Below are 27421 nucleotides of genomic sequence, written 5' to 3'. Positions count from 1 at the left end.
CCTTTTAAAGTAAGAATACCGGCGTATGCCGGCGTGCCGCCCAAGCCGCCGTCCCTGGTATATAATAGTCCTACGCCGCCGCCGATAAAGTGATCGGCGTAAACCTCTAATATGCATACACGTACAGGTTATCGCATAGAAAGCATTTTGCACACTTGAAATGATTTTTTGTTCACAGAGTTAAAACTATTAAAGTTAACAAAAGATTGCAACGACAAAGTTTTCTTTCATTGCAATTGAAATGAGGCGAGACCCGATATATTTTTCGCAAACTCATGGTTTAGTCAAACAATTTTGCGTCATCTTCCTTTAGTCAATAATATCATTTCGAAAACTTACTCATAGCATATCGCCTTTGTCGCTAAGCGACTATGCTCTCCTGACAATTTGATGATTTGGCCAATCAAAAATAGCAAAACCCAGCAAACAAAAAAAGAAAAAAGTAATCAAGGCTTCAATGCGTGCTATGTACTTGTGCGTGTTCATGTGTGGGCGCACGAATATGTGTGTGTGAACGGATAAATGCGTAAACTTACATAAGTGTGCCAACTTGTCAATTTCTAGCAAAAAAATATGTAAGTGAATTTAATAAACCGAATATCGTAGTGGAGCTCTCACGTGAGGAGTGACATAAGGTCAACGGCCAAAACGTCAATTGACCTTATGACCACTTCAAATGGCCACAAAGCCAATTGAAGTTTCGACCATATGAAATGGTCACAAAATCAAGTTTCACTGGGTTACAATGTCAAAGCTACATCAGGACCATTTGGCTTTTCCAAAATGGTAATAAAGTCAACTCTTTTTCTCTCAAGTGGCCATACGGTCAATTTAGCAACTCCACATATAAAAGTGTTAAAATATCTGTTGAATTACAGCCACTTTTTATTGTTTTTGGTAAATTTTTTACAGTCCAATGTAAATTTTTTAATCTCACTTTTACGGAGCTGCTTTTTCGATATTTTTGTCCCATTTTTTTCAAAAATCGGATTAAATCTGGCTCAATGACGTCCTTTCTGGGATAGGAGGGACTTATAAAACAAATATTCGACTGCGGCGCTTTTTTTATATTCCAGTTTTATTTATGTGAAAAATCGTATTAAAAGCTGGGCCTGTGAGTTTTCTTTGAAATTAGAAAAATATATTCAACTAGGTGTCTAGCATGGGTGTATAGCATAATCCCGACTTACAAAATCTCGAAAAACAAAATCCCGAAGCACGCTATCCCATACCGACCAAATCCCGACAGTTCATAATCCAGACGCGACCAAATCCCGACAATTCATAATCTCGACCAAACCAAATCCTGACCATTTATAATCCCGACAACCTGAAAATTGGAGAATAACACATTATTATGTTAGTGCAATCCAGCTCAGTGCGTCCGTAGCTCTAACCGATCAAAAATCAGCTACGCGATCCAGAGTATTTTTACGCAGAAAACCTATTTGAGCCAATACAACACCGGCTATGCAATCTAGAGAATTTCTGCGAAGAACATCTTTCTGCGTCGGTGTCCTCACGGTTCAAAAAAATAAAAAATAAAATAACCATTAGCCCTGCGCAGGGCATCCTTCTGCGTAGGCGTAATGTGTAATAACGAAATTTTAGTAAATTTGTCTGGATTGTGTGCTTTCGGGACTTACAGTTGTCGGGATTTTGCCTAGACGGGATATTATGCTGTCCGGATTGCTGAAAAATGTCGAGATTATGAATTGTCGGTGTTTTGAAATGCAACCGTTCTGTGGAGTTTTGTGTTTTTGTGCTGAACCTAAAATGCTGTAGTATATGATAACTGCAAAGGTCACAAGGTCAAAAACAATATTTTGAAATGGCCATAAACTCAATATAAGAAAGGTCTTTAAGTCAATTGACCATTTGAAGTGGTCATAAGGCCAATTGATCTTATGGCCATTTGAAGTGGTCACAACGTCATTTGACCTTTTGGCCGTTGATCTTAGCACCCTTCACTGTTTCACAGTGATTCATGTAGCTGTGAAATTTTACCTGTTATCCAGATTCCAGTTATTCGGTACAAGGCTACTTTTGATAAAGCAATCATAAGGTTATCATAAGGTGCACATTTTTCGTTGGGTTATCTTGCACATACATACATACAACCTAATAGATAAACACTCACTTGTTGCTACAGTTTGAGATTTCAAACACAAACGAAGCGGGTGCAGAAGAAAATGAGGCGAGAATGTACGACAAACGCGTAGTGCAAATATCAGTTGCAGCTTTTATATACTTGTGAATCAATTTAGACACTCATACTAAGATAAGCTGAATATTTTGATGATACAGATGGAACGCACATACTTACATATGTACTTAGATAGAAAGTTGAATAAAGGAGCAAATATTAATACAAAACAGTTGGCAGTCAATTGTTCAAGTGAAAGTTGGCAGAGGTGGTTTGTCATTGCACGACGCCTAGATGTAGGCTATAAAAGCGTGTTACGCAGCATTGGATCTTGCAGTATCCTTTCGGAAATCGGCCCGACGAGTTGTTCGCAAAGCGCACGTATCCACCTTGAACACCAGTTGTTGTGAAAGCCCAAAGTTTTTAAAGAAAAAAAAAAATAAAATCTGTGCAAAAAAATAAAAAAAATTAGGTAAAAATTTAAAATTTGGATTTTATAAAATTGCACAAATATTATTGAAACGAAAACAAAAAACACTTTTGTTTAAATTTCATACAACCAATAACGAAATTTGAAAACAATACCATTCATAAAAATTTTCTGCAATGAGCGCTTCAGGCAAAAGTTTATTGGGCCTTTGGCTATATCGCAGCGGTGAACAGGAATGGGCTGTCAAGCAAGGCAGTCCGTTGCACACGTTACGGAAAGAACATTGCAGTCTTGTAAGCGGTTTATTAAAAAAAAAAAAACAAAAAAAAAAAACCTTCGTAAAGTGTTCTCATAAAAAAATATTTTTTTGTATACAATTTAGGATAAATCACTTTCGGAAAGTGGCAGTGAAAAAGGTAGTCTTGAATTGAGCGATTTGAATCGTCAATGTTCGCCGATAGATCGTGTTTCTATAATCTTTACATTGAAGAATCAAGTTGGAAATTTGGCTAGAGCTCTGCAAGTTTTTCAAGAATTGGGTGTTAATGTGCTGCATTTGGAACTATCGCCTTTGGAGAAGGGCTTAAATCAGGTAAGTGGTTTTTCGTTGCTGTAAGTTTGTAGTTTAATTAGTTGGAAATATAAATTTACTAAAGGGCAAAAAATATGATGTTTAAAAAAAAGTTATTTGTTCTGATGGTGAATCTCTTAAAATATTTCCCTTCTACTATATCAAACAAGTTTGATTTGGCCGTAATTTTATTCTGTTTTAGGGATTTTTATACAAATATTTAGTAAGAAGCATATAAATTTAATCAGCACAGGCCGATAAAGTTTAAAAAATGATCATAGTCAAAACGGAAGAAATACTTTTATAAAGGTCTTCAGGTTGCCATTTTTCCCTGTTTTCTGTTGCATTCCATTAAAATTCATTCCATGATTTCAATTTTGAAATCAACATACACGATTAAAGTCAAGCAAAAAAAAAATGGAATTGCTCATCCATTAATCGATCCATCCGCCAGCCTACCCGTCCGAGGAGTCATCCTCAAATCCACGACAAAAACTCCTGCTAAAAATGGGTGTAAAAGGCTATACCTTCTGGGGGCCCATGGCAAACCCTTTGATGGGACCCTATCAATAAAAATCATCACGTTGTCCTCAGTTTAATTTTAATAAATTTTTCAGCGTACTCAATTACACGTTGTATATGTCCCCATAATGGCAATATATAGGCAACATCTCTTAGGCCAGAGAGAAGGGACTGTAGTTCATGCTAGCTCAATGCGGAGTCCTGAATGCACTTACAATGAAATAAAAATAACAATTTAATTTCAATAAGATATTTATTAAGAAAAATGTTTTTTTTCGAGATTTCTGTTCCGTAAAAGTGCCTATCATCATAAAAGTTTAAACATCGGGCTACAGAATTTTCAATAGACAGGAAAGCCAGCTAGTGCTCAAGACATGTTATGTAACTTGTCTCATAGAGTTTCTAAAGAAGGCTTTTATATATTTTAGTTTTGAAAATGATCTTTGAGCACTAGCTGTAGTCACAGGAATTGTAAGAAAGAACGGTGATGCAGTACATAAACGATTTTTTATTATTAATGAATCAGCAAGGTCTCTGATACACGTCGATTTTTCTATTTATTTGTCTTTCTCTGTCTCTTTTTTTATATATCTCGACAAATTCTAGGCCTTTTTTATATAGATCAGAGAACTTTAAAACTCTTAAAATGGAAACCTGCAAAACACTGGAATTTGAAACAATTTCATTCATTCGAATGAAACGCTATTTCAGTTGGTTTATATTGATGTCTAATACTTGATAAAATATGTTCACTTTGAACAAACTTTGCGGATCTTAGTTTTAGATCTTCCTTTTGAGTGAAACAGCTTTATTTCTTTCATCTGATTTGCAGTTTAACAGAATGTTTTCGTAAGCGCATTTTTGACTTAAAGAAACCGAACTTTTAAAGCAAAAACGAAATCATAACATCCTGCCCATCTAGTAGGGTTTAATGTTTTTAATGTTATTGAAGTTGAAGACTAATTTTCTTTATATATATAAAACTTGATAAAATATTCCATCTTTTGATACTATGCTCAAACAAATTATAAATTTGTTGAATTTTTTCAAACAAATTTTACATATCAATAACCTCTCTTACGTGTAACGTTTACATCTCTCAAAATGAATCAACATCTTTTTGTTTAGTTTGGTTGAAATATTTAACGATTAATTTGAAACTGTATTATGGTCTTTAGTTGTCTCACTTTGGATTTTAAGCAGAACTTATAAAAATACACTTTTCCCAGTGGCATTTTGCCTGCCCCGCCACCCTATTGTTACGCCACTGGTAAAAGGTATGCAGTCACTCCCACTTTTTACATGTCAAATATTATTTCAAATTAAAATATAACTCTGTAAAAATTCAAGGCTTAACCCAGTCCCCCGTCCGTTATGTTGAGAGGTCTTGGTTTGATATCAGATGTTTTCTTTATTTGATGCTGAGAAGATTTCATTATTTTGATACTGAGACAATTTATAGTTTCTCCTAATGTCCTTTTTCACATAGTCGGTTTTCCATAGTTTTGAACAAAAATATATAAATACGATTTTAGGAGCTCAAAAAACATAAGAAGGCAATTTAGGGTGTCTCAAAATCGAAATAATGGCAAATTTTAAAAATTGGTGGTCAAAAAATAAGTAACACTTTGTTGCAAGAATAAAAAAAAAAAATTCGAGACTTTCTCAACGTAAGCTTAAATTTCAGGGCGGCCTTTTGCAGCTCTCATCGACCCATTCTAAGATGTTTTTGTACTTTGAATTTTGGTTTATTTATACACACAGTTAGAAATTTGAGACTAAATTTTAAAGCAATCATCGGTTTAAGCAATTTTTAAAACTTTTTTGTACTAAACTGGAAACTTCTCAATTTACTGCAATGTTTTGAAATTTTTTTAGTTTCAGTTTAAAACTTATTTCAACAATAAGTCTAAGATCTTAAAACTATTTTAAAACAAAACCAAAAAAGTTTCAAAAATCGAGCTAAAAATATAATCTTGCATACACGTTTGGTTTAAAAACGAACCCAAAACTTTAAACCTGTTGAAAATATAAAAATTAAAGATTTTATTTGTGAAAAGGTCATAGATTTTGTATACCCTTATTTATACCTTTATATTAAGTCGCTTTCATGTTTGTCCCCTCATTCCATACGAATTTTTGACCCACGGAAAAGTCTTTTTCGGTAACTTCCCGTTGAGCTAGACACTTGATACTTAGAACATAGTTCAGATCTGAGAGACATTGCAATGCTTTGATTTGGGAATCTTTCAATCCATTTTTAACTAACTTCCCAGTGAACTAGAGACTTGAAACTTAGCACACAGTTCGAGGCTTGTTGCCACAATACACAGAAAATAAAATTCCGCTAGGTGGCGCGCTAAGTGAAATAACTACAAATCCCTGAAAAACGAGGGGAATCTTGCGATCGATTTTTGAGTAACTGCAGCTGAGCTGGAGACTTGAAACTTGGAACGTGGGTCAGAACCCGGTGACAATGCAATATTTTATCAAAAAAAATTCGCTAGGTGGCGCATGGATCGAGGTATTAGGAAGATTAATTTTAATTTGGGAATCTTTCAATCCATTTTTAACTAACTTCCCGGTTACCTAGAGACTTGTAACTTAGCACATAGTTAGAGACCCGGTGACAATATAATTAACAGAAAACAAAATTCCGCTAGATGGCACGCTAAGTGAGATAACTACACATCCTTGAAAAACGAGGGGAATCTTGCGATCGATTTTTGAGTAACTTTCCGGTGAGAGATAGTAACAAAACAACTTTTAATTTGTGAATCTTTCAATCCATTTTTAACCAACTTCCCGGTTACCTACCGACCTGAAACTTGGCACATAGTTAGCTTTTTAATGGATGAGTCGAAGCTGCAGAAGAGGTTGGTGGAAGAGGTGGGGGGGGGGGGATTTGGTCTTTTGCTAAGAGCTAAAATCAAGTCGCTAGTTGCAGTTGGCTGATCACTGCAGCGTTTTCCAAGGGAAAATTGCTGCGATTAAGGATGCAATGAATAAAATGTTATTCAGTGCTACTTTGGTTAGGGAATTTAACATCTAATCTGATAGCCAAGCGACTATCAAGGCCTTGAGTTCAACTATAGTGCGATCGAGGGTGATCTCGGAGAGCCTGACCTCGCTTGCGACTGAATGGACCTATTTTATGACTTAGATTATATGGCTCCCGACTCATAGTGATATCCCGGGCAATTGTCAAGCGGATCTCGGTATAATTAAACAGGATGAAGACGGATGTATGGGTTTCAAGATTCTGCTGGCCACCTGTGGTTTGCTCCTCCATATATGGGCCTCGAGTCAGCAAAGCAAGTGTTGAGCGGGACACCACCTCCTGCAGGGTACCAATATCCTTCTGGCATAAAGTGGATGGCAGGAGATCTGCTGAAATGATTGCTGCAGCTGCATGGAGGATGATGAGGTGGAGTCATCGAGTCACTTTATACTTGAATACCCAGCTTTTCCAGAACTAGGCGAAAGTACTTCGGTCTTGACTCACGCAGGAATTATTCAAGGTTGAGATCAGTCTCATTAGAAACTATAACGTTGCTACGCAACGATTCTATAAGTAGCTATACGTCACCGTTATTTTATGTGGTATCACAACGGACGTTCATGCTGTCAAGTGAGCTTCCCCTACCAGCGCAGCTACCACCTTAGCTAACCAAAATACTTCGGAAAGCTTTATGCACGCAGTTTTGAAGTCCATTAAATTTTAAAATAAAAAAGTGCAATGTTGAAGTATCTGAAATTTCTCTTTGATCTTTAATGATGAAATGTGTCATTGTTATAAAGAAATTCATTAAAATTCAACGAAACACTTTGTTATACTAATGTTGTATGGTCTTCAAAATTGCATACACAAACTTTTCTTCATGTTTATGGAGTTTTTTTTGTTTTGAATTTGTTTAAATTTTCGTAGCCACAGTTTAAGTAGTTTTGGTATATCCCCACCATGACTTTGACCCGGTTTTCGTTTTTTAAAAGGTGTAGAAAAGTCGATTTTTAAAAAATTTTCTCATTTCCTTGACTTTTGAGCACAAAAAATTTATATAAACAAATAAAAATTTAAAAATAAGGCTCGATAGTTCTCTCCTTTGAGGAGATTTTCATGTTCTAAGTATTCAATTTTTGTATTCTCAAATTGACCTACAACTTGTGGTATATTTCGAAAATAATTTTTTTTGCACTGTCAGACAGTGTTATCAATGGAAGTCCGAAAAAATTTCCGTATTAGTGACTGTAGCTTTTTTTTATTCATGCCTTTGAAATACTTGATGGCGTAATTGTATGAGCACAAGTGTAGGTTAGGTTAGATTGAACTGGTCGGTCGATGAGGTCCTGCTATAGACTGAATGAGTCTGTAGTGTTACCAGAAGTTTATATTAACGCCTAAACTGAAAACCCCTATCAACCAGACCTATGTTATAAAATAACTCCGTTCTCTTGGCAAATACTAAAAGCTTTCTGGGGCCTAAGCCACCTGCTGCTTCTAGATATGACAGCTGTATCACTCCTAATAGCTGGAGTCTTAGCCTAGCAACCGCAGGGCACGAGCAAAAAACATGCTCGATGGATTTCTTCTCCAACCCGCACTTCTTAACACTAACTTAGCCCAATTTAAAGGCATGTCCAGTCAGAATAGCCGTCATGAGTCTACAGTCCTCTTTTTTTAATGATAGAAGCAACTTTGTTAGTCTAGGGTTGTAACACCTACACATAATCTTCGACACTTTACAGCCCCACGCTTGAACCCACGCCTTTCTCGCTTGGTTGATCATGTGCACGTCTCGCCTTCTCTTGATTTCGCCCAATCTAATCGGGATATCTAGGGAGCAAGCTTCAATGGATGCACCCTCTTTAGCTATTTCATCTGCTTTTTCATTCCCATCTGTTCCCAAATGGTCTGGGTCCCAATATAGATGTATGCTTCTCCCTGTCTCGATTCTTTTCTGCTTGCACTCTAACACAACTTTAGATGCTGTGCTATGCGAGATAATTGCCTCAATTGCTGCTTGGCTGTAAATATAAAAGTTAACACGTCTGCAGTTTAAGCTATTCTCACAGTGATCTGGCAGCTTGTAGAATCTGTTATTTCCGGATCAGCACAGTAAACCGTAGGCCCTACTCCTTCCACTACCTTGGAACCATCTGTGTGCACATGTATGTTGTTGTTGTTGTTGTAGCGATAAGGCTGCTCCCCGAAGGTTTTGGGAATGTTATCGATGTAATGGTCCTTTTCTGGATACAGATCCGGTACGCTCCGGTACCACAGCACCATTAAGGTTCTAGCCCGACCATCTCGGGAACGATTTATGTGGCCACATTAAACCTTCAGGCCATCCCCTCCCTCCCCACCCCCAAGTTCCATGAGGAGCTTGGGGTCGCCAGAGCCTCGTCTGTTAGTGAAACAGAATACGCCGCGGATAGGTGAGGTTGACAATTGGGTTTGGAGAAGCCATATATTGCGCTGGCAACCTGAAGGGTTGCGCTACACAGCCCCTTGAATCTGGTATTTTAGTCGCCTCTTACGACAGGCATGCCTACCGTGGGAATATTCTGACCCCCCAACCCGCTGGGGTTGTGCACATGCATCGACTCGTCCGCTATTTGAGCACCCTTGCCCCAACTATCCACCTCAATTGTGGCTTTAAGATCTCCTTCGAAGCGCAGATAGGTAATCAGGTAGGCTGCTCGTCCTGTAATTTAGCACAAGTGTAAAGTATGTTGGCTATTTTTTAAACACTGACTAGTTGCAAGATTAATTTTTAAAGTTTTCTTGCGAAATATCTGCAAACGTCCCAGTCCTGCCTTCTCTTTTCCTTCAAATAATCGGAGACTTCAAGTAAATAAACAACAGAAAATTATAATTACTTGGCGAGAAAAATTCCGAAAAGATTTGAAGGCGAGCTTCTTTTCCAATTTGCTTTGTGTTCGCTTTAATTTTCTTACAAATCGGCAGGATGGGACCTACATGTTTTAAGTCGACTTCGAACGGCACCTACAAGGCAGATAAGTTTTCTCTGAGAACCTTTTTATGACAGAAACTCACTCGGTGTGTTTGTCAAAACACTGCCGAGGGGCGAACCCGCTTAGAAAAACCTTCGTTTAAGTTTTCGATGTTGCTTTACCCGGGGCATGAACTCAGGACCTTCGGTGTGGTAGGCGCGGCTGTACCATTCAAAAAGTTAAGGCCAATAATAAAAAATGTATTTTAAATAAGCCCCCTATTTAGCGCACTTTAATTAAGAAATTGTTTGCTGTGAGAATGAAAATATTTCAGCTCATACGAAAAAAATCGTAGAAATTCAAAAAAAAAAAAAAAAACGTTTAACTCTTTAAGGGCTTCAACCTAGTTCATACAATGCAAACATTAATTTTGTAACTTACTAATCCAGTGTGTTATGCGGACCGTGCCTGTTGGACGATTTGCAATCAATGGATAAATTCGGCTGTATTCGAACGGAGCCTTCCCGATACCGGGCCACCTCGGGAAGTATTGATGGCCTTACCACAATAAGGGACGCTGCTGTGGCTGACGGTTATTTCCCCGTATATAATACTGGGCCGCTGAGCCCGTCTTGTCGGGCAGGTGGTCGTACGACCAAGATGAACAACTCATTACCTAATTGTAATAAATAGGATGATAAGAGGAGGACTGAGTCGCAAGCCAAGGACGACGAATACGCATTAAGCGATGCGTCGGACTCGGGGAGCGAGAGTAGTGCTGATTCAATGAAAAAGCACACAAATGAAAACGGAGTAGAAGAGTAGAGAAGGGTACGGAGCAGAGGAAGTAAAAGAGCTCTCTCGCAGTACCGTGCAGCACTAAGAATTGTGCAACGCCTGGGAGCAGTGGTCGACCCAACAGAAGTGGAGATCGAGCGCTTGGAATGGCCCCTGAGGCGGTAGAAGTAGGTCGAGGGCAGTTCAAAAGGTTTGCTGCTAGAAACCCTGGGTTCTGCAGCCGGTACGAGGAGGAAGAAGCGTCGAATGACAGAATGAAGAGGCAACATTCGGCGGAAGGCGAAAAGCCTGCTTTCAAGAGGCAGAAAGGACCCAGTCCCAGAGTCGCGAGGCAGGGCAGTCGCATAGACAAGACAAGTAGGCCCAAAGTTGTAAGACAGATGGGCCTCAATAGCGAGGTAGCAACTACCTCGAAAGCTGCGAGTCACAGGGAAGTTCCAACTACGGAAGTAGGAGATAAGTCAAAGGGAGATAACGCTGAGACTCCGGCTTTCTCGGAGGTGCTAAAGGGAGTTAAAACTAAGACTCCGGCTTTCTCGGAGGTGCCAAAGGGAGTTAGCACTAAGACGCCCGAGAAGATGAGTGATGTGGCAAAGCAGTCACTGACTGTGGCGCTGGTTGATCGCAGCAGTCCTTTCGGACAGATGACTAGTGAAAGGATGAGATCTGTAGGAAGGGAGCTTATTAGCTTAATGCTTAAGATGATGCGGGAACAACCAAGTAAGCTCCTTACCTTTGATTCGGGGGGATGGTATAATGGTGTGAAGATGATAGCGTGCGACAACATCGCGAGTTTGCGGTGGCTGGAGGGCACGAACGCGCGGTTTGAGGTGGTGGATAACGCGCAAATCCCCACTGTACCAAAAGTTAAGGTATGGATACCATGCATGATGAAGTCGGAGGATACACTGCGACTTCTGCAGAATCAGAATCCGAACATACCGACACAAGATTGGAAGGTACTTACTGTATCTCGGCCTACGGAGGAAGGTCAGTTCTACATCTTCCAAATAAACAAGCAGGCGGAGGATATATGGTACACGCAGTTTGGAAAAATGTCCTTTGGTACAGGCAAAATTTATATGCGACTCAGGAAAAGAAGCCCGAGGATAAAAATCCTAACACGCTGGAAGTGGGCGAAGTCGAAAAGGACCTCAAAAGCCTAAGGGAAAAAAGGCAGGTGGAGGTAGCCGACGTCACCACGAATGTGTTAGAAGAGGACCAACAGCCAGATGGTGCTGTGAGTCGCACAGAGGAACACCCGGCACAACAGTTACAAGAGGCTGAAGGGGGCTTTGAACACTCAAAACCCAAAGGACAAGGGGAGGACGACGACGTCACGATGAAGGTGCTGGAGGGGGACAAACAGCCCAATGGTGCTGCGAGTCCTACAGATAAACCTCCAACACAGTAAAGTGGCGTCGAGCGAACTCCTCCTAACCCTTGAGGTTTTCCATCGGGAAATGGTTTAGAAGAGCCAGCAGACAGCACTCACACTTCGATCACGGAGCGGGTAGGGCCGGGCTTGGTGATATATACCAAGATCGAACGGGCAGTGAAGACGTTTTCTAAGTTTAAATCGCCGGGCCCAGATGGTATATTCCCGGCCATGCTACAAGTTTCAAGTAGGGCGGTCGTGGAATGGCTTAAAATAATATTCGATGGGTGCATAAGACTGAATCATGTACTGCACTCTTGGAGAACTGCTCGTGTAGCTCTCCTACCAAAGGCGGGGAAGATCGCCCGTGACCGATATCCCAAAGATTATAGACCCATTAGCTTAACACCATTTCTTCTCAAAACCTTTGAGAGGTGATAGATGTGTACATAAAGTCCAACGTGGATGAAAAGCTGCTGTCCACAACACAACATGCGCACACCAAAGGCAAGTCGGTAAACACCGCATTGCATAGGGTGGTAATAAGCGTAGAGAAAGCCGTGGAATATAAGGAATATGCTCTAGGAGTCTTCTTAGACATTGCCGGGGCTTTCAATAATGTTTCTAAATGGGCGATTATGGATGGTCTTAATTACATTAAAGTACATCCAGCCTTAACCAGATGGATCGGCTGCATTTTAAATTGCAGGAAGATTACATCACAATGGGGATTGTACGAGGCCACGAAATCAGTAGACAGGGGAACGCCGCAGGGAGGGGTGCTATCACCTCTGCTGTGGACGCTGGTCATCAACCAACTGCTCAGGCGATTTGATGAGGGACCCGTAAAACTTACGGCTTACGCGGATGACGTTGCAATTGTCATAAGTGGAAAGTGCCTTCCAAAGATTAGCTCTTTGATCGATCGGGCGCTTCGTGATATCCATACCTGGGCATCAAATGTCGGGTTGAAAGTCAACGCGGACAAGATGGATATGGTCTTGTTTACAAAGAGGTACAAGGTCCCAAATTGGATCAGGCCTAAGTTAGGAGGGGGGACTCTACAGGAGAAACCTTGCGCAAAGTATCTAGGAATCATCCTAGATAGTAAGCTGCCATGGAAGCCCTACGTGGAGGAGAGGGTGAAGAAGGCTTCAACGGTACTTTATGCATGTAAAAGAATGCTGGGGTGTACGTGTGGCTTATCGCCCTCTCTTTCTCATTGGGTTTTTACAGCGATTGTAAGCCCTATCCTATACTATGGAGTTCTTGTTTGGTGGAAAGCCACACAAAAAGCAACCTACCTCAAAAAATAAGAGGGGGTATGCAGACTATTAATGCTTAGCATTACGGGAGCCCTGAAAACAACCCCGACAGCTGCACTGTATGCCATTCTGCACATGCCACCTGTATACCTGGTAGCAAAGAACATAGCGTTAACAACTGCAACCAGGCTCGGTGCCTCGGGGCAGCTGAGCGCCGACCATACGGCCATATTAGTATAGCGTCATCAATCACAAGACGAACATACTACCTGATTCTCTATCTGCGCTTCGAGGGCGATCTTAAGGCCACAATAGAGGTGGACGGTTGGCGCAAGGGTGCTCAAATAGCGGACGAGGTACATGTGTACACAGATGTTTCTAAAGTAGTAGAAGGAGTAGGGTCTGCGGTATACTGTGCTGATCCGGAAATAAACAGATCTTACAGGCTGCCGGATTACTGTAGCGTTTTCCAAGCGGATATAGTAGCCGTAAACAAAGCAGTAGAAACCCTGGAAGAAAATAGCCCAAGCTGTAATCGTGTTAACTTTTATATTGACAGTCGAGCATCAATTAAGGCAACAATCTCACATAGCACAGCATCTAAATGCGTGTTAGAGTGTAAGCAGTCCCTGGAGAGAATCGGGACAGGGAGAAGCATATATCTAAATTGGGTCCCAGGGCATATAGGAATAGATGGGAATGAAAAAGCAGAGCAACTAGCTAAAAAGGGCGCATCCCTTGAAGCTTACTCCGTAGACGTCGCAATTAGACTCGGCGAAATTAAGCGAAGGCGAGAGGTGCACATGTCGACCAAGAAGGAAAGGCGTGGGTTCAAGCGCGGGGCTGTAAAGTGTCGAAGATTATGTGCAGGTCTTACAATCTTAGACTAACAAAGTTGCTTCTATCATTAAAAAGATAGGACTGTAGACTCATGACGGGTATTCTGACTGGACACTGCCTTCTGGCGTCACATGCCTTTAAATTGGGCTTGGTCAGTGATAGCGGATGTAGGAAGTGCGGGCTGGAGGAGGAAACGAGCGAGCACGTTCTGTGATCTTGCCTTCCGCTTGCCAGGCTAAGACTCCAACTATTAGGAGTGATACAGCTGTCAGATCTAGAAGCAGCAAGTGACTTAAATCCTAGGAAGCTCTCTAGTATTTGCCAAGAGGGCGGTGTTATTTTGTAACATAACATAGGTCCTGGTTTTTGATAGGGTTTTTCAGTTTGGTCGTTAAAACAAACTTCTGGTAACACTACGGACTTATTCAGTCTATGTGAGGTCCTCATGGACCGGCCAGTTTAACCTAACCTAACCTATACTGGGAAAGTCCTCATGGGGGACTCTGCTAAATACCTAGGAGTAGTTTTGGATAGAAAACTATCATGAAGGGAAAACCTCAGGATCGTGTGAAGAAGCAATGGTGGCACTGTACAGCTGCAGGGAGCTGTTGCGCGAAGGTGGGGAATAATATCGGTTATAATCCTATGGCTCTACGCTGCTGTGACTAGGGCAATCTTTTTAAATGAGGCTTTGGTCTGGTGGACGATCTTAGATACTTAATCAAACGTACGGGTATTCCAGAAGTTACAAAGAAGTTCTCTACTCTGCGGAGATGCTGTAGCCTCCAGCCAATACATCTAATGGCCAATCAATGCGTGGCCTTTTCTGCTCTGCGGCTGCGAGAGCTTTCCGACTAGAAAATGTGGATGGCCATTCAGCCATTCTTAAGAATCGGGATTCGCCTTCGTCGGACAATTGGACCGGATTATTAGTTGAAGGGGCCGCCGGACCTGGCGATGGGCTTCAGAATAATACTGACGGCTTCAAACTGGATAATGAGGTGAGTAGCAGTATATTTGAACCTCAACTGTGGTGGAATCTATTCTTTAGCTCACCCGATCTTTGCAGCGACTGTCGCCTGAACTTAACAATGCTGTTGATCACCTGAGAAAGGCTATTCATGGTTTTAACAAAATCTGTATTTATTCTGATATGAATATGAATGGTTTCCTGTAGGTCCCAGACAGTAGAGAATTGCCGCAAATACATTAATGAGATTGCTGAGCAAATTTCCCCCAGTCTAGTATTTGTGCCTTTACTCTGGGATATACCGGGCAATGACTGACAAGCTTGCAAGAGCGGGCACACCGTTCCGCTTTGTCGCCGTGGAAAGGATTTAGCATGCCGCTATACAGCTAGCTCATTATGAGAGGGAATTCCCTTAGGGAAGCGGGCCTCAATGGGACGTTAAAGGCATGAGAAGTCTGCTTCTTCCTGGAAGGTGGCGACATATCTTTGTTCGTTTTAGCTTTCATTTTGCTTCTCATCTTCGTAATAGCGCCCAAAGTCCGGGCTAACCTCGAGTTATCTCAAACAGCTCACAGTTAAAAAAAAACGTTTTTTTCGTTGAAAGCATTACAAGTCGCAGAAAACAATCGAGTTAGTGCCGTTTCGGTAGTTATACGCGATTCATTCATTCTGCCATTTGAATGCTTTTTCTCCTTATACTGGTTGCTGTACCAAATGTTTCTCGCGGAAAAACTCTTGAAGTGCGTTCGGCCTATTTTTACCCACTCTCGGGCTCACGCTCAAGGTTTGTTGCTCCGACCACTGCTCATAAGCACTAGATAATTTTCAATGCTGGGCGGTACTGTGGAAGAGCTCGCTTAATTCCTCTGATCCGTACCCTGGTCCACTTTTCGTTTTTGATAGGTTTCACCTACTGTTTCAAAACGTACAGCATTGATTTTCTGCCTATTTTTTGCTCACAAAGTTCGAAGCGTCGTTTGTAACGCTTTTGCACGCTCTCACTTATGACTCTATTATCCCTACAAGATAATGGAAAGATTGCGTTTAAATACAGCCGGGTATACCCTCTGGCAGTAAATCATCCAATAGCCACGAATTTTGGTCACCGAGGCAGAATGGCATAGATATATATCTGTAGTTTATGTTTTTCTTGTAGCCATATGCGTGTGTATGTGTGAGTAACACATTCTGCTCTTAGCTGCCGGCTAAATATATGTATGTGAAATAATCTATCTGCTTCAAGCTGCTGGTTATGTGTATGGAATATTCTTCGTTGCCTTGTGCATAAGTGTGGCTGCTTGCTTTAATGTGTACATGTACATAAGTGTGGCTGCTTGCTGTTTTTGTTGTTTTGATTATTTACTAACAACATAGTGATGCTAATATTTGCCACAATAGAAAGCTACGTATATTCAAGACGCTATCATTTAATAGGTTATATAATTCACAACATCTTTTTTCTACCTTAATTTGAATATATGTATGTAACATATTTCTCCCTCGTATCTAAAGGCTGATGTACTCGTCGATGTGGAATGTGATGCTCGTCGTTTAGATAAAGTTCTGCAAATGTTGAATCGTGAGGTGCAATCGGTAAACTACACAACAGTAAAACCAATGTCACGAGCACCGTCCTTATCAGCATGTTCCAGCTTTGGTAGGTTTAGGCCCAACACTTAAGATGTTTGATGCAGCATCGGACGCTAACAGATGAGTAGATTGTATGTATTTGCATGGAGAACGACAAATATACTTTTCATGTTGTAACTATATACGGTGCTGCATCCAAAATCTTATATGTTTGGGCCTTAAAGAATGCATTTCCACATATTTTATTCAAAATATATATATATGTAAAGTACTTAGATGATAATTAAAATTATATCGAAATCTGCTTTTAAACTAAAAATATCTCTGCATACTACCAAAAGACTTTGGTGAAATGGTTTGGTTTCCACGCAAAATTGGAGATTTGGATAAGGCACAAAATGTACTGATGTATGGCTCAGAGTTAGATGCAGATCATCCGGGCTTTAAAGATCCGATTTATCGCAAGCGACGTGAGACATTCACAGGCATTGCTAATAACTATAAACAGTAAGTGTAAGGACAGAAATAAATTCATTCAAACTTAAGATTTTTATGACGCTATCCATCTTTCTTTGAAAATCGATAGTGGCCATCCAATACCGCGTGTGACCTACACACAAGAAGAGATAAAAACTTGGTAAGTGTTGATATTGTAATTGAAGACATAAAAGTTTTTAGATGAATCAATTAATATGTATACATCAAAAATATAGCACTAACATCCAGATACCAACACAGATTTTTAAGGAGATACAAACACACACAGACTTTGGCTTGGGTCTACCCAATAAACATTTGAGTCACATTAAAGTTTAGGTCGCGAAGTTACATGCTTCACGAAATCGTTGCTAAGCAACAGTCCCTAAACTTGAGGTTCATAATTCTCTCAACAACAAAGCATTTTTTAGTAGGCGTGGAAAAAAAGTTGTGTTTCAAGCTGGAAAAAGATAGCTCTCAACTTTTTCTCAAATGTGATTCTCGAATTAGGGGGACGGACGTGGCCAGTTGTACGCTAAAAAATTGGACGAATTGCTTCTACTGAGACGACCTTGAGGTCTATTTTCGTTACAAATCTCTTGAACAGACGTGCATTCCTCGCAAACGTCAAAATTTTTGTTATAAAGAGCTGAGTACTTAGTATCCGGCTTCCGAATTGCCTTAAGTTAAGTTAGGTTGAACTGTCCGGTTTGTAAGGACCTCACATGAACTGAATGTGTTCATAATGTTACCAGGAGTTTATACGACAAGCAAACCATTGTGAACTAGAAGGTATGCTGTAAAATAATGGCATCCTACTGGCAAATACTAGACGTTTTCTAGGACTCATTTCCCTACCTGCATCTTCCACCTCTACTGGGACTTTAATATCTCCAACGAAGCGCAGGCATACATATTTTTGAGCAACGTAATATTGAGCGGACACCTCTCTTGGGCGGCTAAGAGTTGAGTGGCGGTGAGTGTCCGCCCAAGTGAGATTTCACCGCAAATGTTTTTTAAGTTATAATGCCTTGAATATCTTTATATATAAAAATCACGTGCCACTTTGTTTGTCCGCGATGGACTCCTAAACTACTGAACCGATTTTGAATTTGTTTTGCACTCCGTGTGTAGTTTGATCTAACTTGAGAGTCTCAATATTATTTTATTGAAAATTATTTGTCTATTATTTGACAGTCACAATTATATGTACATATATAAAACAAAGTGGAGCTAGTTATACTTTTATAACTCAAGAACGGATGAACCGGTTTGACTGATTGGTGGAGAGGTAGGTTGGAACCAGGAGACAGACATAGGATACTTTTTATCTCGTTCTAGCTAGGGTCTTGAGATCAAAACGTGGACCTGGGTAATCCTGGGATATGTATGTACAATATGGGCATCAAATGCTGTGTATGAGAACTTTGATACGGTGTATTTTTCGTACCCGTGGGTGACTAGAGTCTCGAGATATAGACGAAAACGTGGACGCGGGTAGTTTTCATACCTATTTATGACTAGGGTCTCGAGATATAGGCTAAAACGTGAATCAGGGTAACACTAGCATGTGTTTTTACATTATGGGTATCAAATTGAAGCTGTTGATGTGTGCTTTAGTACAGAATAATTTTTATACCGCTGTGTGACTAGGGTCTCGAAATATAGGCCAAAACGTGGACCCGGATACCTCTAGAATGTGTGTGTAATATGGATATCAAATGAAAGCTGTTGCTGAGAGCTTTAAAGTAATTTTCATTGTGATATTTGATTTAGTCGCATCAACCTGGCAAAACTGATAAATATGTATGCGAAGCCGAAATAAAGACATGAATTAATAATACCCATATACATATTTACATACGTCCTATTCGATTTGCCTGAAATTTGGTATATAGATTTGCCTATATTAGTATTTGCGATCCTTTTTTGCGTGAAGTAGACCAGAGACGGGCTGGGACTGGGATTAGGACTAGGACTGGGACTGAGACTCGGAGTGTGACTGGTACTCGGAATGCAACTGAACAAAATACATACCACCCTCTGGGACTGGCAAGAAGGGATGAAGAAGAATGGGAAAAACTTGAGAGAAGAGAGGTAAGGAGAAGGAGACTGAGAAAGAGATAGAGTGAGACGAAGATAGAGACAGATGAAGCGAAAAAGACGGAGGGAGGAGTGAATGAAAGGATTAGGCAAAAGTGAAGAGGGGGGGAGGGCAGAGATAGACGGAAAAAGCTTATTAAAATGTATGCAGATAGACCAAATTTAGGGCAGAACAACGTCTGACGGATCTGCTAGTATTGATATAAATTTGTTATTTATATATCGTGTTGAAAATGAGGACATGCCCACTCCATTGGGAAGATCAGGTTTAAAGCACTTAGAGTTTTCCTGGCGATTCCATATATCGCCAGGTATCGCAGCGATAAAGTCTCTGGCACTATTTGTTGGCCGGCCTATCCCTTTTGTATTGTTAAGCACTAATCAAGAAGTAGCAAAGCAGAAAAAGAAGAGGAAAATGCTGAATTTCAATTTGAGAATTATAACTTCCTCGAAGGTTGAAGACATTTTTTCCCGATGTCTGTGGTGTATATAAGAGATGCGAAAGTCCGATTCGCGAGCATAATAGCTTAAGACTCTAAAACTTAATACTAGTCGTCCTATGCGATTTGGCCGTTTTGTAACAAGTCACGCCAGATATCCCTGTTTCACGATAATTTACGCCAATTGTGAGCACCAAAGAGGTAAAGTCTTCCTCCACCAGTTTCTACCAATTCAGTGGAGGTCTCCACATCCCTCTATTTCCAAACTGTTGTATGGATTAGAAAACTTTCTTTGCCGGATCGTCTTCGTCCATTGGTATAACATGGCATAGCCTTTGGGCTTCTATTCGCTGCACTTTCTTCATATATGCGTAAAGCTCATACAGGTCATCGTTATTTCTCGTTAACTTAGGTTAACTTTAGTAATACTTGTATCCTTTTTATTCCAAAATTTTATTCAATCTTGTTAAATACATATCCATGACACTGTTTGTTGTACTATAAAAGATATATTATCTTACTGTACTAATGTAATTTCTAATAAATGAAATGAAATGAAATGAAATAATTAAACACAGTGCAGCAAGTAAAACTTGAACCAAAATACCACTCCTCCTCTATGCCAACCGGTGCAATGACGATTAATCTTGGATTATTTGCATTGGGTTTGTTCCGTTAAGGGTTATTTGCCTACTAGCTTAACCTATAGTCATACAAGCAAAATTGTGTTCATTGTCAATAAATGCCAATTGGGGTTTGGCTCACATTCGGGGTTTTTTAAATAGTCGCTCCGCACTTTTACATTCTGGGTTTGGTTCTGCTATAATGTCAATTTTAGATACTTAGTTCTCTTAGCTCTGTGGTGTCGGGTTCGAGGTTCCGCCTTTTAAAGACCACTAATTTGTTCTCCTAAATCTTCCAGCGCAGTCAGACTATGGATATCATCACAAAAGTTGTCGTTGCCATGACCAGTATTTGCGCTCCATAATTTGTCGTGCAATTTCCTAAACGAAACTGGGTTAGTAGCTCTGCTTTCATTTCAAATACCCAATCTCGAGGTCGTCACATTGATTTTCTAGAACTTGCAAGCAGGGACGGAAAATAATAATAATTTTTTTTTCGGAGTCGAAAAAGTCCTGGTCAAAAAATTGTGCTAGATGAAAATGTTTGAGTTCCCTGGTATCCCTATAGCAATATCATGTCGAATCATGCATCCTTTTTATTTTTCGAACTTTTTCCATAAAAGTCCACATATAAAAGTGAAATCTGTATTTTTATTTTTTGATTCGGATAAGCCGTTTCTTTGTTATCAAGCCGGACTTTTATTTTGGCCTTAAAAAATGAAAGTCCGGATTTAACTTTTATTTCCGGACTTTTATTTTTAAAAATCCGAGTTTAACTAGTTCTATCGGACCCAAAAAATAAAAATCCGAAAATAATTTTTATCTTGATCCAAATATATTTAAAGTCCAAAATTAATAATTTTGCAAGGAATTATATTATAAAAGGAATAACAGTTTCAGCCCCTGCTTGCAAGTAACATTTCAAGACAAAGCCCGTTACTAGGCAACGAAATCGCTAGAGGTATGGCGTTATATTGTTGCCTCCACCCTTAAGTTTTAAAAACAGAGCTCGTTTACATGTTACTTATCCAGGTTTAGCTTCCTTCATCTCGGTGGGTCCCGGGTATTTCTGGATTTCTAGTATTATCATTTATTCATAATGCCGATATTCGTCCCGGAAATTGTGTGCGAGATTTTATAACGAAGCTTGACTTCGATAAAGAGGTAGATGCTGAAATCCATACTGCCTTAAGGAGGATGAAAAAGTCATAGCTCGTGTTGAAGTTGTCACGCTAGCATTGAAGTTAAAACATGATCACCCTTCATCACTCTAGCATCACATGACCACAACCTTACATATGAGAACATTACTGAGTTGCCTCAGTCTGACATTCTCTTTCAGATGTTTCTTTTTTTCAATCTTGTATGTTTTTATTGCGTATACATACTTATGTACATGCATGAAAACATTAGGGTGATCACTCACTATAAGTCAAATAAACAATTTTTTCTAATATCACCCCTTCAGATGGCAATACCTAGGTCAGAAATATCACATACATATACATTTTCGTTCCAATTGGAGATGGTTAAGGGATGTAACACATGGGTCAAAAGGAGCGTTGGAAACGGTTAAGGTGTGTTGTACATAGATTTTATCTTATGAAGGCTCAATATATTAAAATCTTTAACCTCTGTGCGACACCCCTTAAACGTCAGAAATCGGAACCGTCCAATGGGGTGCGACTGGAAAAAATCGTTTAGTTAATTTATAAGGACTATCCTAGTTAACATAAATGTTACACTCATAAACCCTACAACTTTTTATTTTCCAGGGGCACTGTTTTCCGTGAACTTCATCGTCTCTATGTCAAGTACGCAGTCAAGGAATATATGGAAAATTGGCCGGAGCTTGTTAAGTATTGTGGCTATCGTGAGGATAATGTGCCGCAATTGGAGGATGTTAGTACTTACTTAAAGCGTAAGACAGGCTTTCAATTACGTCCTGTGGCTGGTTATTTATCACCTCGTGACTTTTTGTCCGGTCTGGCATTCCGGGTATTCCACTGCACGCAGTACATAAGACATTCCTCTGATCCATTCTATACGCCGGAGCCGTGAGTAGTTTTTGTATAATGAGAAATACGTTTTCTGTTTTCAACTACTCTCTCTTTCAGTGATTGTTGCCATGAACTCTTGGGACATATGCCATTGTTAGCTAATCCCAGCTTTGCTCAGTTCTCACAGGAAATCGGCTTGGCATCGTTGGGAGCTGCGGATGCCGATATTGAAAAATTGGCAACGGTTCGTATGCATTACTCAAAAATTGGCTTCGATGAGGGAGCTACCAAAATATGTATACTAGGTTAAGTTAGACTGAGTGCTGGCTTAGGCGGTATGAAAGTCCGTTATGAGTCACAATTTGTGATGACATATGATACGATAACGGTGACGCAAGCTACAACTACCTAGAGAATTGTAATTTTGAATAAGACCGATCTTCAGATCCTCGCTGATTCCATCTTATCATCCTTCACACACAGCTGCAGCAGCAGTAGAACACCAATAACCATAGAGAGATTAGTCTTGGTGAATAAAATCATTGCGAAAGACCGCCTACTACTCACTTCCGGCCACAAGGATCTCGCTACTTCGTAAAAGGTAGTATCTGAACAACGCCTGCTTAGCTGTCCCTAGGTTCATCTGTATACGACCAGATCACAGAAGACCAACGTTACTTTGATTCCTGTACAGCTTTCTAAGTATGGTCCAGTTGTACTTGTGCGTGCAAAAAGACGCGTGTGACAGTTGCCCGGGTATCAGTATGGGCTAATATCAAGAGCACGAACATTTTTGGGAGAATTGGCGGAACACTGATTGCATCAAGTCTTTGAAGATTCTTGATTGCTTATGTCGGCTTTGGAATGAGTGTAACTTTGACTATGTTCCAAGACTTTGGTATGTAGCTAGGTTTAAGTCAGTTAGTGTAAATCATGGATCTATAATAATTTTGAGTGGCGCCCTACCAAGGTCGAGAGCTTTCTTTAGAGAGTTTTCCCAGCTTTCCACGTTTCCGCAGAAGCTTATCCATAAACTCCCCTTGACTGTCACTTTTTTAGTTCTGACCTTACTTACTGGTTTACTACTCCTGGCTCTAAGGTCATCAATTGATTCCGCCGACCTTGAGACCTGCCCTTTCCCACTTTAAGATTTCCTAGTACAGTACTGTTGAAAGGCTCTATTGGACACCGAAGTGAAATTCTCCACCATAGCGCCTTATGCAGTTTGAGTCCGAAATCACAGTAGTCGTCTTAGCCAATGGCTCTTACAGCTTCCTCCAATATATGTAGGTCAAAGTTGGCCCTTTAAAGATTTCTAAAAGAAATTTTAGCATAGCAAATTTCATACGCCGAAAACGGAATATTCCCATGCTCAGAAAAGGAGGGATTGTTAAGAACATTCTAACCTATCACCTCCTTACTATCCAGGATTAGGCCCAATACCTTCTCCCTTAGCGCAAGTCTAGTTACCTCTGTTAGATTAGATTACATAACCCGTCCTCTACAATAGAAGTAAATAAAGACTTACCTATCGTATTGGTATGCGAGCTCCCCAGTAATCAGGACGACTCTTTTCATCCTTGCTTGGGCGGTAACGTCGTCCGAAATTGCACGTGTCAACCCAGTTTTATTCTTACTGGAATATATGCTGAAATCACCTTCAGATTACAGTCTCCATGCTCGCGGGTGCTCGTGGTCACACCGTTAGTTGTTGTTGTTGTTGTTGCGATAAGGAAACTCAACGAAGTTCTTGGGGAGTGTTATCGATGTTGATGGTCCTTCGCCGGATGCAGATCCGGTACGTTCCGGTACCAAGCCCGACCATCTCGGGAACGAATTGTTATGACCACATGCGACCTTCTAGGCCATACCGCCCTCCCACCCCCTAGATCCATGGGGAGTTGGGGATCGCCAGAGCATCGGTTGTTAATGTAACAGGTTTCGTTACGGATAGGTGAGGTTGAGTTTGGAAAATCTATATATTGGGCTGACAACCTGAAGTGGTTGCGCTACACAACTCCTTGAATATATCTGGTATTTTAGTCGCCTCTTACGAGAGGCATACCTACCGCGGTTATATTCTAACCCCCTAACCCGCTGGGGGTTTCACACCGCTAGTATTTGCCCGTTATCAATTCAGCAATTTTCCCTCCGTTACTACTCAGCCACAGCTCCTGGATGAAGATATTTTCTGTTATCACTCGGTCAAAGGCCTCCCAATTTTCTTAAGGAAGGATCCTGTTTTTATTAAGTACTTATAAATCCAGTTTTTATTGTAAATCTTCTAAATAGATCTATTTTCAACCTTATCTCAAATTGAACCCTAAACATTTCTTCATTCTCTCTCTATTCAGTTATACTTTTTCACGGTTGAATTCGGATTGTGCAAGCAACAGGACAATTCATTCAAGGTATATGGTGCTGGTCTTCTAAGCTCTGTAGCAGAGCTACAACATGCTATAACCGCTAGTGATAAAATCAAAAAATTTGATCCGGACATAACTTGTCAAGAGGAATGCATTATAACATCTTATCAAAATGCTTACTACTATACGGACTCATTTGAAGAGGCTAAAGAGCAGATGAGGTAAGAGCAGATGAGATAAATATGTACCTCCAGCTGAATCAAGATATTTCTGTCTCACTTCTACTTATATCAAAAGATTTAATTACAATTTTGTATCTCTAAAAATTTTAGAAATTTCGCTGACAGCATACAACGTCCTTTCGGCGTACGTTACAATCCTTATACTCAAGAAGTGGAAGTACTCTCAAATGCACAAAAGATCACAGCTTTCGTTAGTGAGTTAAAAGGCGACTTGAGTTTGGTCTGTCAAGCTATGCGTAAAATTTCGGCAAATGATGAACAATTGGATGTGGATAGCATTGCAAATATGTTGCAGACAACATTGAGTGTACGTGGTGGGGGTGGTGATAGAACACCATGCAGTTCGATAAGTCCAGATAATTCAGATAACTCGCAGCATTCTCTGGGAGAGTAGAAGTTTTAAGGGTTTAAATATAATGAATAACTTGGAACGATATGGCAATGTTTTTATGGACTATGCACATGACTAATACTTAGAACAAGTTAGGGAAATTTTCAAATACCAGCCGAATTCTTTTGTCAGTCGTGATGCAAAAGAACCACTGTGCTAAGATACAAATTTCTTATAATCTCGAATTTCTATATGTGTACCAAAAGGAAATCGACAGGGGACTAGTCTGCGTATTCAACCAGCAGTGAGCTACATATTTTCGAGTCTATGACAGCTGGTTGGTATCTTCATTTATCTCTTGCAGGCCGTGCCAGATTTTTCATATATGTATATACTTTAGGGCTCGGATAGTTTAATAAACTTTGGTTAGGTTGAAGTGGTCGGTCAATAAAGGTCTTACAATAACAAAATGTATCTAGAGTGTTAACCGAATTTGTTTTATACACAAACGTAAACTTAAAATGAACTCAAATCACACCCCCAGCGAGTTAGGGGACTAGAATATACCAGCGCTATTTATAGCTTCTCCAAACCAATTGTCAACTTTTCCTACCCGAGGTGCATCCTGTTTCATATCAAAGCGTTCCCGAGATGGTCGGGCTTGCACCTTAGTGGTGCTTGTTACCTGAACGTACCGTATCTTTATCCGGCAAATGACCCTCAACATCGATAATGCTCCACAAAACCTTAGGGAAGCTCCTTTATCGCTACAACAATAACAACATGCTGTTACATAGCTATAACATGAAAAAAGGGCAACATGCAGCTTTTAAGTCTGCACGTAACAAAAAAAGAAAATTACTTAACGGGGTTACGGTTAAGTACGAGGGCCGATGTACAAAAAATAAAATAAGACTGACCTGTTGTAGAATATTGGAAATTTTTAGGATCCAAATTGCTGCTACATTTCTTGGAAACTGCTCCCCTCGACGACTCTGCCAGGGGATGCCGTGTGTTTTCTACGCTTCTCCGCTGTAAGTCGCCCATATTTCCTTGCATAGGCCCGTTCAGGTTTTCAGCCTTTCGTAATTTGTGCCTTGCAGCGTTGGATCGATTGTTCTTGTGCCTTAATGGTAGCAACATCTCTTTTTGCTTCTGCGCTGACCAGGACAGCGGTTGCGGAAGTTGTGCGGTAAGCCTCAAATCTGCTCCAAGAAAGTGAGCTCACTTTTGAAGTTTATCTCCTAAATATTTCCTGAAACTGTGTTTTTTCTGGGGTTCACGCCCCGGGCAAAGCAACATAAATATTTTAGAAACAACTTTTTTCAATTAGAAAAAGTTTTTGTGATGTGATTCTGAGTGATTTGGCAAGCACTCCGAGAGTTTTTCTGCTTTGAAAAACTTTTTAGTGAAAACTCATCTCCTTTGCAGATACGGAGTAGGCATAACACATGCAGGTCCCGTCCCGCCAATTTGAAGCAAAAATTAACAGGATTACGACGCAAATTGGAAGAGAAGGTCGGCCTAAAATCTCTTCGGATTTTATTGCGCCTTACATTTATTTTTATCGATATGGCCAACGTCTTGAAGCAGTGATAGTATTTCCCAAAGCAAGCGTTCAAGGCGTTACTAAGGAGTTGCATGGATAAAGGAAGGCGACTCGATTGGTTGCTGAAAATCTGTAAAGTAATGGATTGCTGAGTATACTAAGTATATACCTAGAATAATCGACGTCAACCTGGAGGCCATATTCCCAGGAGGCAACACAACATAGGACCAAGAGTAAAACGTCTCATACTGCATGAGAGGATGGAAGCGAATCCTGAAGAGATGGTACGCAGGGGTGCTGAGAGTTAGTGTACACTGTATTTGAGTTTATTTATTTGACATTTCAGGGACACGCACTGATCCAAAATTTAGAAAATTTATAAAACTTTCACAATATAGCAACCTGTCGACGTCCGGAATTAAATTGTTAACTAATTTCAATATGTGTTTTAACTATGTTTCACCAAATTTCCTTTGTATAGCCGGACCCTTCATTTACAATACAGCAGCTCGTGAAGAAATGACGATTTCAAAGTCTTTCTCATCTTCCTTTAGGGATAAAGACACTGTGCGAAGGTTTTGTGTGACATTATCGTCCTTTTATGGATATAGATCGGGTTCGTTTCAGTAGCAACCGCCATTAAGGTATAAGTGTTGAAATAATCTGGCAACTCGAATAGCTGTTATACGTCTTTGTTCTATCTCTTTATCATATAATTTTTTCCTATTGTAATGAGACAGTTTTTCTAGTTAGTTGTTACGATCACTCAAGTCGATGAGACTTTAATAATAATAAACATCTTTGAATTTACTTCTACGAATACTT

The 27421-nt window shown here is 40.1% G+C and overlaps 1 protein-coding gene across 1 annotated transcript; it reads left to right on the top strand.

The window, feature by feature from the left end:
- Positions 1-2497: 2497 nt before the first annotated feature.
- On the top strand, positions 2498-27421 carry Trhn (tryptophan hydroxylase). Its single transcript, XM_067792381.1, has 9 exons — positions 2498-2869; positions 2959-3168; positions 16388-16532; positions 16807-16972; positions 17052-17102; positions 21884-22165; positions 22226-22352; positions 24463-24695; positions 24807-27421. The coding sequence occupies exons 1-9, from the start codon at positions 2753-2755 to the stop codon at positions 25108-25110; spliced, it is 1635 nt and encodes a 544-aa protein (XP_067648482.1). The 5' UTR covers positions 2498-2752; the 3' UTR covers positions 25111-27421.

The sequence above is a fragment of the Eurosta solidaginis genome, chromosome 5 (assembly GCF_040869045.1).
Source record: "Eurosta solidaginis isolate ZX-2024a chromosome 5, ASM4086904v1, whole genome shotgun sequence".
In the NCBI taxonomy this organism is placed as follows: Eukaryota; Metazoa; Arthropoda; class Insecta; order Diptera; family Tephritidae; genus Eurosta; species Eurosta solidaginis.
The sequence above is the reverse complement of the archived record's forward strand: the minus strand, read 5'-3'. Positions and strand labels throughout refer to the sequence as shown.